Raw genomic sequence first — 12,500 nt, 5'->3', positions numbered from 1 at the left:
CCAAGAAAGCAGATAGATTGAGAAAGATTTTTATTTTGTATCCACAAATTCGTAATCAACGTTAAAATGACCAAATTCGTGAGGACAACTGATTTTTGTGTTATTTTATTTTTCAATTTTCTTCCTTTGTATTTTCCTTTGACAAAATGTTTTAGGAAAGCTTATCTTAGCTTTAAAATGATGTATTGCTTTCTCCCTAACTTTAAATACTTAAAAAAACCATTTTTTTTTGGTGTGGCTGATTTCGAGTAGCTTTGTAGTTGGGAAAAGAGTTAAATTAATAATTCTGTCTTTCATTGAATAACCTACACCAGCAAGTTATTTGTTGTCCTGCATTGTTCTCTCGCTGACACTACAATGTACTTTAGGCCACGATTGGAAAGACACAAATCATTTGTAGAAACCAGGTGGTCAATAATGGAATAATTTGAAATCACAATTATTAACATCACGGCAGTTCTAAAACACAGGTTAGGTCACTGTTTTACCAATTCTGAAACAACTCCTTCCAAATGCTAATCTTAGGCTCAAATACAATTACAGTAAGACTGGTTAGTCTTTGTAAAGGGTTAGGGTTGTTTCAGTATTGGTCAAAACAACTTGTGAGCTGACTTGTGAACCATTCACACCAGCCTAGAATTGCATTGGCTTATTCAAGTTTGAACTTCAAAATAATTTGGGCATGCAACTACATGTACCAAAGTTAAACTGTCTGGTGACTTTTACAAGGAGTAGGAGTGGGAGTCTAGTCATGAATCTATTATTTTCAAAGGTATTTTGAGGAAATCCTCCCTGGAACCTACCATGAAAATGGACAAAAGGAATGTTACAGTGAAGGCTCACCCAGTTGTTGGAGGAAAATCTGGTAACAAAGGCAAACACTCTACAACAAGGATTTCCCACTCCTAAGCTTTATTTCACACAATATTTTCCATACCAAAATGAGGTATTAATATTATTTTTCATGCACAATTAAAAAAGTAGCAACGGACAGCTCAGATAAACTGCGATAAATAAATTCACTTGAGATGCAAGCACAAAGAAAAACACTATAATTATGCAGGCAGCGATAAAAAAGAAAGGATATTTACAGTTTTTTGGGCACACCTTGCACTTTTCATGTACGCTTGAAGGTGTAAGCTTTTTCCTGCACCATTTGCAAACTGACAGAGAATTAAGCATAACCACGTAATTTGCTTGTGTTGCTTGATCACTTGTGTGAATGGGCCTTGTCACTAATATTGGCTTTTGGTATAATGACTTTGGAGTACACACTGTTCCCCCATTGGACCAAGGTTCCCAAAAGCGTAACCACTTTTACAGTGCGTATGAGGTGTTTTTTCCCTTTGCTTACATGAAACTTCACATCATGTCAAAAAATTATTATACAAGACAAAATAATGAGCGTTCGAATCACCTCTTCAAAGCTACAAGGCAAAGTAAATTTTGCTTTTGGCTATTTTATTTTGTTCTTTCCTTAAATTTTGAAGTTAAATGAATTCTCGAATGTTTCATAACCTTTTAATGCGATCGTCCGAATCACCTCTTCAAGGCTACAAGTCAAAGCAAATTTTGCTTTTTGCTCTTTTATTTTGTTCCTCCGTTTCCCGACCCAAAAGCGCTAAAAAAGTGTATCTGCGCTTTGCCATACTCTGTTGCAGTGATAGGTTACAGTATGTTTTTGAAATAGTATTTAAAAAGTGCTCATACAAAAATTGCTCTTAGAGAAAAAAAAAATTTGCAATAAAAAATTCGCACACACATTTTTGTTGTTTATATGTTAATCTAGTGGCCGTCAAAATTTTGGGACAATCGGGCAAATTCCATTTGAGTTTTAGCTCTTTAAAGTGTCCGCTTCACATGAAAAAATTGATTCAAGAAAACAGCGCTAACACTGTAAATCACACGGGTGATTTTTACTTCCGTCCAAATCTTAAAACTGCCATTTCTACGCCACTATTCAATCTTTTTTAATAATTTCTTTTTCACATTAGATATCCCATTTTGATCACTACTTTAACCAAAAAATCCAAATCTGAAGAAAATTGCCAATCTGAAGGTATACTGTAACCTTAAAGTGGTACTATGATCAAAAAATCATTTCCTTTTTTTTTTTTTTTAGATTTTGAAAGCGTGTTTGCTTAACACCTAACTGGCAAAATTTTGAGCTTTGAGTTTTATCCAAAGGCTGTTTATTTTGAGTGTAAGTTTTGGATTTCACGGTCCGCCATTACTCACGTTCAAAACTGGCCGATTGAACCTCAGAGGGTTGGATCTAGAGAAAATGACGTCATTTACTCACTAGCTTAAAATTTCAGCATGTAAACGCAATTTATTACATATGCAAAACATGGGTTTAAAAGTCTGAAAGCCCAAAACTCCCGTGCTGCATATTAATTTGGCCGCATACACACGCATTGCATTCTTAAACTAGTGAGTCTTTGACGTCATTTTCTCCTCGATCCAGCTCTCTCAAGATTTTAAAGTTAGTAATGGCGGACCAATAAATAAGAAAATTCCAATTAAAATAAACAGGTGTCTCTTGAAAATCAGAACTTAAAACTTGGGTCAGTTAGTGTTTAGTTAACATAGTTTTGAAATCCAAAGAAAAAAAAGAATTGTTTTTTTGGTTGTAGTACCACTTTAAAAGTGGTGACACTTTTGTGATCATTCCCAGAATTCTACCTCCAACCTCTGTCACCAACGCAAACTTGAGGCCCTGCCAGGGGGGTGTCCCATGTTGCTTGTCTGAATTTTAAAAGGTCTCTTGTCGGTGCTTTGTCAATGTTTCATGTTACTGTGACCGTTGCTGTTAGAAATTAAAAGAAAGGACGTTGTTTGTCGCGATTTCCCTTAAGTGCTATCACTACTTTTTTCCCTGGCAGAGCCTCAAGCTCCCCACATGGAAGCTCACAGGAGTCATTACCTTTCTTTAGAAGCAAGTTCTTGTATTAAAAACATTGTACTAGTACGCAGTTCCATAACTTCATCATGAGTAAACCTTGGTCTCCACTGGGGCCAAGGAACAACTGGAAGATCATTTAGAAACTCTGTATAACACTTCATGACGTAAACGCCACAGTCTGTGCTATTTGGTTGTTGAGGCACATCAGGATAGCTAAATTCTTCAAACGAAATAGTCTTTGTCTTCTGTTTGGCTTTTGCAACCCATTCATCCTGTAGGTAGTTTCTCACTATGCGCTCAACAGAAGGGTGGCGTGTCGCACTTGACCTTGATGAAGCTCTATTTGCTGAGTCCAGTATCATGATGGATACACCATCTCCTTGGTTCATTTTAACAATTACTAACACCCAGTGCGTTCCAGTACAAACTGGAATGATGACGAACTCTTTGTCAAACAAGTTTACTCGCCTCGTCCAATTCCTTATCCTGTTTGGATTAAAGTCTGTAAGCTTTTTGTAAAAACATGCACTAAATATGTATACGGTGTCTACTGAAAAGTCTGGGGCAGCACTCTTCTCCTCAGCCTTATACAACAATACAAAGTCCATTAAGTTGTCATCGATTAAATATCCATGTTCTAAATTTTGAAGGTTGTCACTGTTCAACTGTACATTTCCGTATTTTGATTTAAATCTTACGAGAACTACAGATGGTACAAAACTGATGCACATTTCGTCTTTAGTTGTGCAACTTTTCCGTTGCATCTTTGTTAATACTAAGGCCTCGAATGATATGTCTGTTCCACAATTTGTTCCCTGAAATTCTTTAATATGGCTTGCAACAGCCAATGAATTTTCAAATTTTAGTAATACAGCCTTTCCATTTCCATCCACCATCCCATTCTTGTCTCTTGCATGCGAGTCAAACAGAAACCACTCACCATAGCTGTTAATGCAAGCTACACAATAGTCCTCAAATCGAAGAACAAAGCCAAAGGAGTTTTGTTGGACACTTTTTTCCAACACCTGCTGTAACTCTAATACATCCTCGTCTTCTCTTTCCTGCATAGTGGTACCACCAACGATTTCCGTGTCCACGTGAAAGTCATACCCAAAAGCTCTCAACTTATTGGGCAACTCATCCACATGTAGCTTTTGGTTCACACCAACTTTATATCTGAGACAACAGACTTGGAAAAAGTGGAGTCTATCCCCAGCAATCAATAATTTATCCAAGTCCTGCTCTCTCCATGTACCAACTGGATGAATGGTGCTGTAGAGAAGTGATATAAACGCAATTCCGGCACACTGTTGGCCTGCGTGGTGAAAAACAAGGATGTTGTCCCCTTGATGGCTAGATGCCTGGACGACCAGCTGTTTTTTACATGCATTCTTAAAGACCTCCTCATCCTTAGAGATCTCCTCATCCTCAGAAGACAGTGAGACTTCTTCATTCTCTGTCCGCTGACCAAGTGTCCTGCGAAAGTATCTTCCATCTCTTGATCGCCTTGGTTTCTTGCATTGCTTGTCTGTTTGTTAGGATAAATGCAGAGCAAAGCACACTTTGAGCAATTTACAGGTATTTCAAGGAGTCAATTTGCATACTAAGCTTCAGTATGAAACAGATGTTAAAGGTCCCAGTTCATCCCACAACCCACATGCTGACAGATGCTTGTGAACAATAACTCTATGTGCTAAGTAGGCATAACAATGAGTATTGATTCAGCAATCATCTAGATTTTGTTTAGAGCAGCTTAAATTTTACTCCTTTTCAACTGCCCATTATTTTGAACAATAACTTATTATTCATTTGTCATAAGAAGAATTATTATCGGCGAAACCAGCAACTTTATAAGTTAATTACCTTTTGACACTCCTTGTTGAGACTTCTTCCTCTTGTAAGCTTTCTTCGAGTTTATGTTGTCGTCTAAATGAATGAATAAATAACAATGAAAATTATTAATTATCAATAAACAATAATATCAGTGTGAAGCATCACCTGTAATTCTTCCGAGTTTCTACAAAATAGTTTAAAGCAAGAGGACACCTTTCATCTCATTAAACTCTATTACAATGACACAATGTTGGCTCATGCTGAAGTTGACCCTAGCCAACCGATTTTCGATCAGTTTCTTTTCAGTTTCTCCACTTAAGTGCTTAGTTAAGGGGAAACCCTGGTGGGACTAAAATGTGTCCTGGTTTTTGCTTGTGTTTTGAGGGTAAACCATATTGATGATGCTTTCATCAAAACATCAGTTATTCAGCCAGTCAATCAGGAAAAAAACTTGATTAACTCAATGCAACCAAAGCATGTAATTATGGTAATACGAACTGCTGACATGTACATGTACCTTGAGATGAGTCCACTTTCATGCGATTTTTCTTTTGCTCTTCACATTTTCCTCCTAAATTCAGAAAGACAATTGATTTCTAGAGATAAATGTCCAGTTGAGTGAGGATAAACTTGTATAATTTTGCGTTTTCCCAAGATAATGTCCTGATGTACACGACCAGAAGTAGCAATATCATGACGAGAGCATTAAGGTTAACAGCATTTCGCTGGAAATATCACCCAAAGGTTCCTTTGTGAATTAAACTTGATTTACTACACATTTTCCTCTCTGTTGCAGTAAATGGTCATGTGATCAAAAGACTACATATTGGGAATTGGCTTCTATGGTGAGATCAAAATCAATGATACACAAAGTGATGATGATACACGGCCATGATTACTGGTAGATGGGACAGGCTGAAACTTGGGAAAGTACATTTGTTGTATAGTTGGTCATGTTGTATAGTTGGTCATGCCTAGTCTTCTCAGGAAGAGACCTTTGATATACATGTTCCTGCAAGTCAGCTTCTATATGCACTCAGTTTGGACTTTGGTGGGCATGAAGGTAATAAACAAGGAACTATTTACCTGCAGCAGGCCCTCTGAAATGTTTCCTTTTCAGACTTGTTTTTTCTGTGAGAGGTTCTCTTTTTCTTCTTGGGATATCTAGAGGTGCTGAATCATCCTTCATTGTGTGCTTCCTGATTCGACCCCTCTTTGACACTGTATTGAAGGTCACTGGCTCTTTAAAGGCAGAGCTTGGAAGCCACATGTCATCCTCAGATGTGTATCCTTTAAACCTCACTCTGTATTCCTCTGAGTGGAACTGCTTGTTGAGTCTTACTTCCAACACTTTTTCCACTTCATAGTAATCATCATCTTGATTACGATCTTCCACAATGGGAATTGTTGGTGGGGTAGCTTTTTCTTTGGACTGCAGGTTGGCTTTGCGATCCTCGGATAATGAACATGTTCCATCATCATTCTTCACCATTTCAATTTCACAGAGTACTTTATGAAGGGGAATCCATTTCGTCAATAAAATTTTGTAGGGTACATCAAATTTACCATCGCTGACTTCTGTATATGGTCGACCTCTTATTGATCCCTTGGCTTTTGAACTTACACTTAACTGTTCTTTTCCTTCTTCTGATTGTATTGAAAGAATGTGCAAAAACTCCACCTTGTCTTTGTTCTTGATAGCAATGTCTCTGAACCTGATCACATCATGACTATCATCTATCTCTTTCCAAGCTTGGATAAGGGACTTCCCCACCCAATGTCTCCTTGATCTTTCCTTTGAAATGTACTCTCTAGGCAACAGCAGCTTGAGAGCTCTTGAGATGTGCACATTCTTTCCATCTTTCTCAATATACCATTTCATGTTGGGTGGGACACCTTCAGTAGGGTTTTCATCTTCCCTATCACTATCACTATTTTCAACATTGTCATCGGTCATGTGTATGCTATCATCTTCCTCGTTGTCTGCCATATCTTTAGTTGAATTTTCGGGGATGTCAGTTGCATCGTTGTACTCAATGTCTCTCATGACTGCTTCTGAATCTGCACTTGAGGATAGCGACACACAAAGTTTGTTGTATTCTGAAGGTGGAGGGCCAGTTTTTACCAACTTAATGCCTGCTGGCTTTTGAAAAAAGTATGGACAATCCCATGCCTGGTTGGACTCTAAGAGATTTGAAAACTCCTCAGGAAGAAACTTTCTCACAAGTTCTTGTGCCTGTTTTACACCCTTCTTGTGCATCTGCTGCTGTCTTGTAAGGAACTCTTGATAAGTACTAGGGTAGTGATAATTTGTTGAGGTTGCAGAGTTTTGAGTGCGGAAATGGGAGGTCTTTCGATTGCTAGTTGATGGTATTTTGACTCCTTCATAGGTAGACAAGTCATTTAAGGCTTCTGTTATAAACTGTAGGTCCTTGGAACGATGCAACATGTCAGCAAAAGTTGGTGATGTATCCAGCGATTGAATGTTGGTAGTTTTCCCTTGTAACTGACCAATGACTTTTTCAGTGGAGATTGTACCAGAACGGTGAGGTGAACACAATGATGGACCATATTCTTTAAAGTGTAGATACATAGCAAGACAGTGCAGTGATGCAGCAGAGAAAATCAATTCAGCAGTTGTGTATGCACCATAAGTCAGAAAATGTCCTCTTCCTTCCTTTATTTTTGATGCGTTGGGGAGGGCATGTAGACGCAATTTTTTTAACTCAAGGTATCTGCGCCACAAACGAAAAATCGAGATTCCTGTTGACACCGCTGATTGAATGTCTTCTGGTGTGCCAAAGTCTATTTTATAGAAGGGTTCTGTTAGATGATAGACTGCAATGATGTAAAGGCATGTAGCCTGTGAGCCTCTCACCTGGCTTTCAAGCATATTAGCAACTTTCAGAGAAAATATTCTGTTGGCGGTGTCTGGTCGCTGGTCAAAGAAGTTTATCAGAACCAGGTCCTGAGCAGAAAAGGGTACAGTTTCTCCTTGTTTAAGGCATGTTTCCATAAGTTCGTGCAGGTGATTAATGGTGGCAACCATGGCCCCAGTGCAATCTTTGTACATAGTCAGTTCATAGGTTTCATATTTCAAATTACGTAGTAGTGTCCTTCTTAAGTGGTCATAATCCGAGTAAGCAATACTTGGGAGTGACCAGAAATATGGACCAACAAATTTCCGTCTGGAATACTGAGGCCCAAGTACATGATTTCATCAGCCACAGTTGCTGGAGTTGGTGTCATCAATGTAACCATAGCAGAAAGGGAAAATCCTGCAGAGTCTGCGGAATGCCCAACCAAATTCAGAGGTTTTTTCCTGGTGGCACAATCCTGGCGCACTTTTTCCCAAATCTTTAATAGGTGACGACCACAGTAGCTTTTATTAGGAAAAGGCCACATCATATAAACAAGGGGATGGTGCTGTGCACAACTAAGAGAGCTGAAATTGTGTATGGATACCTTTGAGGCTAAGGCATTCTCATCTATCACACTTGTTACCAGTCTCCTCAGAGCAGAAAAGTCGTCTTTGTCACCTGAAAAGACATGATTCTTATATCAAAAATGTTTCACTTTAGTTTGAGAGCATTGCCGATGAAGTGAATTTCACGTCAATATGCAAAGCACATGGCATCAACAATGTATACTCCCCACAAGGCAAACAAATTGTTCCGGCAATAAGAAAGGGAGAAACATTTAAAGTTTGTCTAATGCAAAGCTTCAAAATGTCGCAATTCTTTCAGAATATGATGTCAGTCTGGATTTAAGATGGTTCCGTAATAAATGTTTCACATACTTGATATTAAAATACTCTGAAATTAAAATTATTGCTTTCTTTGTTAGAGTATCAGCCGTTGATGTTTGAAGTTTTTTGGTAAGCTAATTGTATTTAGAATCTTTTCATTGGCAACTGTTTTTCAGATAGGTGACCACTTTCTTACAATTTAAACTTTTTTTTAGTATTTTTGAGAAATAATAATTTCCTAGGTGGCCTGGTAAATTTAGCTTGATGGACTCTGTTTTTTTTTTCTTTACTCCTGATACAAGACTAACTGTTGATCCTCATATATTATAGCAAGAATCCCAACGGTGTGACCTCTTCTAATTTAGTCACATTCTTGCATCTGCATAGACCATCCAATCAGATACCAAATGTGGCTTTTCTAGATGTGTCAATGGACAGAGTTACACGCAATAATATGAATTAAGCAAAAGAGGTCACACTTTTGGGATCCTTGCTGTAATCAAGCATAAACTTACAATATTATGTCTCATTCATTTGCTTGTTTTCCAAGAATAAACACATCATACTGACTATAGGGCAGGGCAGGGCCAGACTGTCCTGTGTTTAGAACAGTCTGTGTCTTCCTGAACACTTTTGTGTTGAACTGAGATGGAAAAAGAACAATTCATCTATTTATATTACTGTGATGTCATAAAGCATGATTATTTTGCGTCAGCTTTTTGGAGCTGTTTCATCCTTCTGTTTTTACTTCTTGTGATCAGTAAGGCCACATGCAGGCTGATAATTTATACAATAATAAATTATACTCAACAAACCTTCGGATTCTTTCCTCCTTGGAATGTGCAAAACATCCTCTCCCCACTTTTCGATATCAGGGTTAAAGCTCTTTCCAATCAGAATAATGTCATCTTCTTCAGTTCTTATGGCCTGTAGATACCTGATTTAGTTAAAAACGTATGTTTGTCTTCAGAGGATGTAATTACTGTAGATTCTTAAATTGAGTTAAGCCGTGTAAGAGGGAACAACAATTGGGCAACATTATACAGTACCAATGGAATGACCACCTATACTTTTCCTTGTCCTCGCTAGTAACAGGATGGGAAGTTCAGTCTTATTACACCCCATTACTGAGTGCACTTGTCACAAAGTTCAAGGGGGGCAAAAATTTATCTAAACAAACCTTAATGCTCTAGCCTCATCGCTTGCGTCAATGACTGGTCCTCCCTTGTACAGCTCAATTGCCTGATCTATAACGTCAAAATTGTACCCTGGCTGTAACTTCTTGTGAGGTTTGAAGTTGTCACATGTAGAGCTACATGGAAGACCAAACAAATGCTAAAAGAGAAGATGGAAGTTCATGACATAAAATCCAAATAGAGGGGCTATCAGCTATCTCAAGTTTTTAAATAGAAAATGGTAAAACAGTCTAATGGAATTTCTCTACTGAAACCGTTATTGTTCTAAGACACACAAGATGTTCCTGAGCAAAACTGACCTTTGCCCAGGTAAATTGTATAAACTTGGAAAAATTTGGCACTGACTTTATTCAAGTTTACTCAAATGTAATAATTTTCAATCCTGTCCTTTTTGGTCTATCCATGCAAATTTTTGACTTTGTCACATAATTTGGTGTTCTTGTGCAGGTAAGTGGTTATTGTGAAGTTTCATTCTATTTTATGGGAATTTTGCAAGTCTCGAAGAAGCCTAACATTACAAGAAATAGCTCCTTCAACAACAATAATTATTATAATAATTGTTTTCAGAAGAACATCCACATGCAATAAAACATCCTTTTGTTGTAGGTTTGTGTGTCAGGACTGCGGTTCATTGCAACATTTTCTGTTCTGTTTTCTTTTTCTTCCGAAGCCCTTAATAAGAACTGAGAATTGTAGACATTTGACTGTAAGCATTATTTCAGCCAGAAGCCCCTTACACTTAACATAGATTTAAAGTACGGTACATACTTTTAGTGTCAATTATTGCAGGAGAAGCAGGCTGAAGTTATGCTCTTTACACTGGTTCACAACTACAATGAACTTATTTAATTTGTCCATATTTAAGAACAGTAGTGGCACAGGCATGTACAAAAGAACAGGAAAATGATTTCATTAACCAAATTGCTAGATAATAAATTATTTTCTACACAACTTTTCAGTGGATGTCACTCTGAAGTTTATAAAACCTCAATTTGCAGTCCATCTTTTCAAGTTTTCATTTGGTTACTAAAAGTCAACCAATTTTGGGGCAATGTCAATGACTGAAACAAACATCATACCTTAAGAAGATCATAATTCGTCTCTCCGAGGCGTATTTTATGCATCTTTCCAATACTTTTCATCAATGGAAGATAGTGGTGGTTAACACCTCCTCTTAGTTTCCCAACAAGGTTTGCTATTATTGTGATTTGAACAGGATTTGTTTGGTCTATGTTCTGTTTGAAAAGATGCAGCAGGTCTACTATCAATTTCTCTTGATATTTTTCATCACAACTCTCCTGTAGCACTTGTTCCCAGGGCTTAGGTTTCATCACTGAAAGACTGGACACTGCTTTTCCAAGCTTCTTGTTTGAACTCTGAAGCTCTGCAACTTTCTCTTTCATTTCTGCTTTGAGTGCATAGTCGTAACGAAAACCTTTCTTGCCTATTCTGTTCTCATGGCTTAAGTGATACACTGCTTGATCACGTTTCTTACTTAAGTCCACTAGATAAATTTGTTGTTTGAAACAATTATGGCATGTAAATGGATGACGTGGAAGCCCACTTGGTTTTCCTGTGCAGGGTGGGTCTAGGCTCTTGATTGCTCCCTTGACAAATAGTTTCTGACCTTTATAATTAACTTCCCTGTTCAGTAACACGTAGGTTGCTCTAGCAGGTCGTGAATTCCCAAGCTCCTCAGCTTCCTCTGGGTGCTTTTCCTTCCAGCCTTTGAAGGTTGAACAATTTTCATGTCCCTCTTCACTTACAAAACAGGAAAATTTTCCTTTTGACCTCTCCCGTTCAAAAAGTGTTTTTGTTGACACTTTTCGAATGGAACAGTCATCCCTAAAAGACTCAACAATATCAGGATGCTCGAAGAAATGAAGGCATTCTGAGTTTCGAGTGTCTGGCTTCACAATTTTGAGGGCTTCAATTATTGTTCTCTGTCTGGGTGGCTGGAACTTTCCATCTTTCGCAAGACTTGTTGTGGAAGTAGCAGCATTCTCCATTATATTGAGACCTGATATATACAAGGCTGCAGCTTGGTGAATTCTGGATTGTTGATGGGCCACCACCTGGGATATTCCATCAAACTCCTTTTGGGTTGATCTTCCCAACTTAGCAAATATTCCTCTTCGAACACAGCTTACCTCATAGATTGTGCATATTTCACACCGGATAGAAACTTTGATCTTATTCCTCATGCTGGACGAGCATACACATGTAAACTGTGGGAATCGGTCAAATTCGTAAGTTATGTCTCTGAACTCCTTGGCCACCTTTTCTGTAATTGTAAGAGGGGGGAAAGCATAACACAGAAATGCTCTAAACATATTGTTGAAAGTGTTTTTGCAACTGGATGACTGTAGATAAATTCTTCTTCTTTCCTTGTTATTGATTCGAGGTAATGGATTAAGAATGCTCTCTTTTAACAGTTCTTCAAAGCTTGAACAATTTAGATCCTTTGGCCTGATTTCTTTGATCTGCAAGTTACTCCAGCTCCTTGACAGAATAGATCTTCTTTCAAACACTCTGTCAACATATTCCTTTTCAGGTAACATTTCTTCATCACTCAGTGATGCCAGTTGACTTGTTTTGTTCCTGTCATATACCTTATCCATGTTTGCACCAAGATCTACGTCAAAGTAATATTGAGATTGGGCTGTGTCTGCATCATTGCAATCTATCATCTCATTACGTTCTGGTATTGTAGAATCAATTGCACCTGTGTCCGGATCATCACAACCTGTCATCTGCTCTGGTATCGCATCCCTATCAACATGATCAGAACGTGTTACATTGCTATTGTTTGGGCTTG

General features: G+C 38.0%; 1 protein-coding gene and 1 long non-coding RNA gene across 2 annotated transcripts in view; one reads left to right on the top strand and one right to left on the bottom strand.

Annotated features, from left to right (window-relative positions):
- LOC138044563 (uncharacterized) overlaps window positions 1–4,170 on the top strand; it is a 4,631-nt gene extending 461 nt beyond the window's left edge. Inside the window, exons 2-3 of the long non-coding RNA XR_011131468.1 lie at window positions 773–946; window positions 3,975–4,170. This is a non-coding gene — a long non-coding RNA (uncharacterized lncRNA). The remainder of the gene's footprint in view (window positions 1–772; window positions 947–3,974) is intronic.
- Window positions 2,793–4,170, bottom strand: LOC138044562 (sentrin-specific protease 7-like). Its single transcript, XM_068891043.1, has one exon. The coding sequence runs from the start codon at window positions 3,970–3,972 to the stop codon at window positions 2,923–2,925; it is 1,050 nt and encodes a 349-aa protein (XP_068747144.1). The 5' UTR covers window positions 3,973–4,170; the 3' UTR covers window positions 2,793–2,922.
- Window positions 4,171–12,500: the final 8,330 nt, after the last annotated feature.

Source organism: Montipora capricornis, chromosome 4 (assembly GCF_036669925.1).
Source record: "Montipora capricornis isolate CH-2021 chromosome 4, ASM3666992v2, whole genome shotgun sequence".
Classification (NCBI taxonomy): Eukaryota; Metazoa; Cnidaria; class Anthozoa; order Scleractinia; family Acroporidae; genus Montipora; species Montipora capricornis.
This window is presented reverse-complemented; position numbering and strand designations above follow the sequence as displayed.